The sequence below is a fragment of the Poecilia reticulata genome, linkage group LG5 (assembly GCF_000633615.1).
Source record: "Poecilia reticulata strain Guanapo linkage group LG5, Guppy_female_1.0+MT, whole genome shotgun sequence".
Lineage (NCBI taxonomy): Eukaryota > Metazoa > Chordata > Actinopteri > Cyprinodontiformes > Poeciliidae > Poecilia > Poecilia reticulata.
The window spans coordinates 482164-484234 of NC_024335.1; the positions used below are offsets into that span (position 1 = coordinate 482164).

Sequence of the window (2071 nt, forward strand, 5' to 3'; positions counted from 1 at the left end):
GAACGTCAGGATGATGGATCGGCTCCCTGGACGTCCCCAGGCGTCTCCGTCTGCTAACGGCCGGTTCAAACTCAGGTTGGCCCGGTTACAGCGCCGCGCCGATCCATCAGGCTGCTCCGTAACGACTCCGCCGTCTGCAGCGGCGCCGCGGCCAGACACCCAGGAGTTATGAGGACGGCGGCCATCATGGGACGCATAACGGCAACGAGGCAGCAGCAGCTGGAGCGGCGGCGCCGTTCAGGAGAATCATTTAGAGACGGGAAAGAGCAGAGACCTGTCCACCGCCTGAGGGGGACAGAGGGACACGTCCACCGCCTGCTGGGGGGGACAGAGGGACCCGTCCACCGCCTGCTGGGGGGGACAGAGGGACCCGTCCACCGCCTGAGGGGGACAGAGGGACCCGTCCACCGCCTGCTGCTGGGGACGGGGTGGGAGACAGGTGAGACTAAACGGGTTGGACAGATCAGGTCCTGAAACCAGACACGCTGGATTCCAGTCCTGGTTGGGGACACAAAGAGACAAATGGAAGTGGGACAGACGGATGGACAGCTGTCCGCGTCCTGCTGGTGATCAGAACCGACGGAAATTATTTCCTTGTTCCAAAAAACAAAAGTTCTGCAGTTCAACCAGAAACTGAAAATCCTCCTGCAGACATGAAATCCTCCGATCCATTCCGGGTTCTGGTTCCGGTTCCCGTCCTCCGGGTTCTTCTGCGGTTCTGTTCTGTGACCCGGTCCATTTCCTAGCTGACGCCACAGCAAATCAACATGCAGTACCTTACTAACCACCAGAGGGCGATGTGGGAAACAACCAGAACCCGGTCAGAACCAGAACCAGCATCAGACTCACGTTGAGCTGCAGCGTCTCGGCCCACTGTCCCACCGCTCTGTATCCCGACCCGGTTCCGTTGCTCCGCTGGTACTGGAACAGGTCGTAGCGACCCGGAGCGTCGCCGTTTCTGTTGAACGTCACCGAAGTGCCGGCACTTCCTGTGGAGGGAGGACAGGGTCAAAGGTCACATTCACCCGATTGGCTGATTCAGCCAGGAAGAAAAGATGAAGCTGAAACAGAACCGGACAGAACCAGGTTCTGACCCGTTTGGTTACGTTTGATAAACACGTCAAAGTTTAATAAACCGTTTCCTGTTTATTCAGTCGATGTTTAACGCAGCATTAAGCTAAAGATGATTCAGCAGATTCAGCCTGGCGGGGAAAGATGGCCGCTGCTGATGCAGGGGAAAGATGGCCGCCGGCCTCATGCAGGGGAAAGATGGCCGCCGGCCTCATGTAGAGGAAAGATGGCCGCCGGCCTCATGCAGGGGAAAGATGGCCGCCGGCCTCATGCAGGAGAAAGATGGCTGCTGCTGATGGAGGATCTTTAACGTTTTTCAGTCGTCGTTTCTCAGGGATGAGAGTCTGAAAACGCGACGTGGAGCTCTAGGACACGGCGTCTCTCTGCTGTCGTTTAGTTCCTGCTTACGATCATCTGGAGCGTCTTTCTGCCGCCGCAGCGTCTTCCCTCAGATCCTTAACAAGACGAAACATCGAGCCTCAAGGTGCAGGCGGCGATTTAACCGCCGCAGATTAAACACCGAGCGGCGGCGGCCTCGTTATGGACGCCGTCTCCCAACAGAGCAGCGCCGTCTCGATGGAGGCTCTGCTGTCGTGACGCCACGTTTCATTTTGGAGCAACTCTGGAGGCTGGAAGGAAGCGACTCAGCCTCCGATTTACTGGCTGACAAAGTTCCTGTAGATTCTGCTCCAGTCCTGACTGGGAACCAGGAGGCTGCGGCCGCAACAGCCCAGTTCAACCCGCTTTGGCCCGACTCCGGTCCGTCTGCCGATAAAGTCCGGTTTGGCTGGTGAGTGAACGCTAATCGACCTCTGACCTCTGGTCCTCCAGACCTCGGTCTGGGTTCGGTTTGAATGTGAACGCCAAGAGACCGCTCCAAAAGCAGGAAGTGGACTACAGCGCAGGGCATTCTGGGTAAATCCAACCAAAGCTAACGTGCTAGCCTAGCGCTAGCAGCAGAAATGGCTCCTGGTCTTTAGCCTAAAGAGAAATCCTCCAA

The 2071-nt window shown here is 57.3% G+C and overlaps 1 protein-coding gene across 3 annotated transcripts in view; it reads right to left on the reverse strand.

Annotated features, from left to right (window-relative positions):
- The window catches only part of grm7 (glutamate metabotropic receptor 7), a 100218-nt gene that overhangs the window by 19131 nt on the left and 79016 nt on the right, over positions 1–2071 (reverse strand). For all 3 annotated transcript variants that reach the window (XM_008408244.2, XM_017304852.1, XM_017304850.1), the window contains one exon: positions 850–989. In XM_008408244.2, the coding sequence (XP_008406466.1) occupies positions 850–989 (140 nt within the window). The remainder of the gene's footprint in view (positions 1–849; positions 990–2071) is intronic.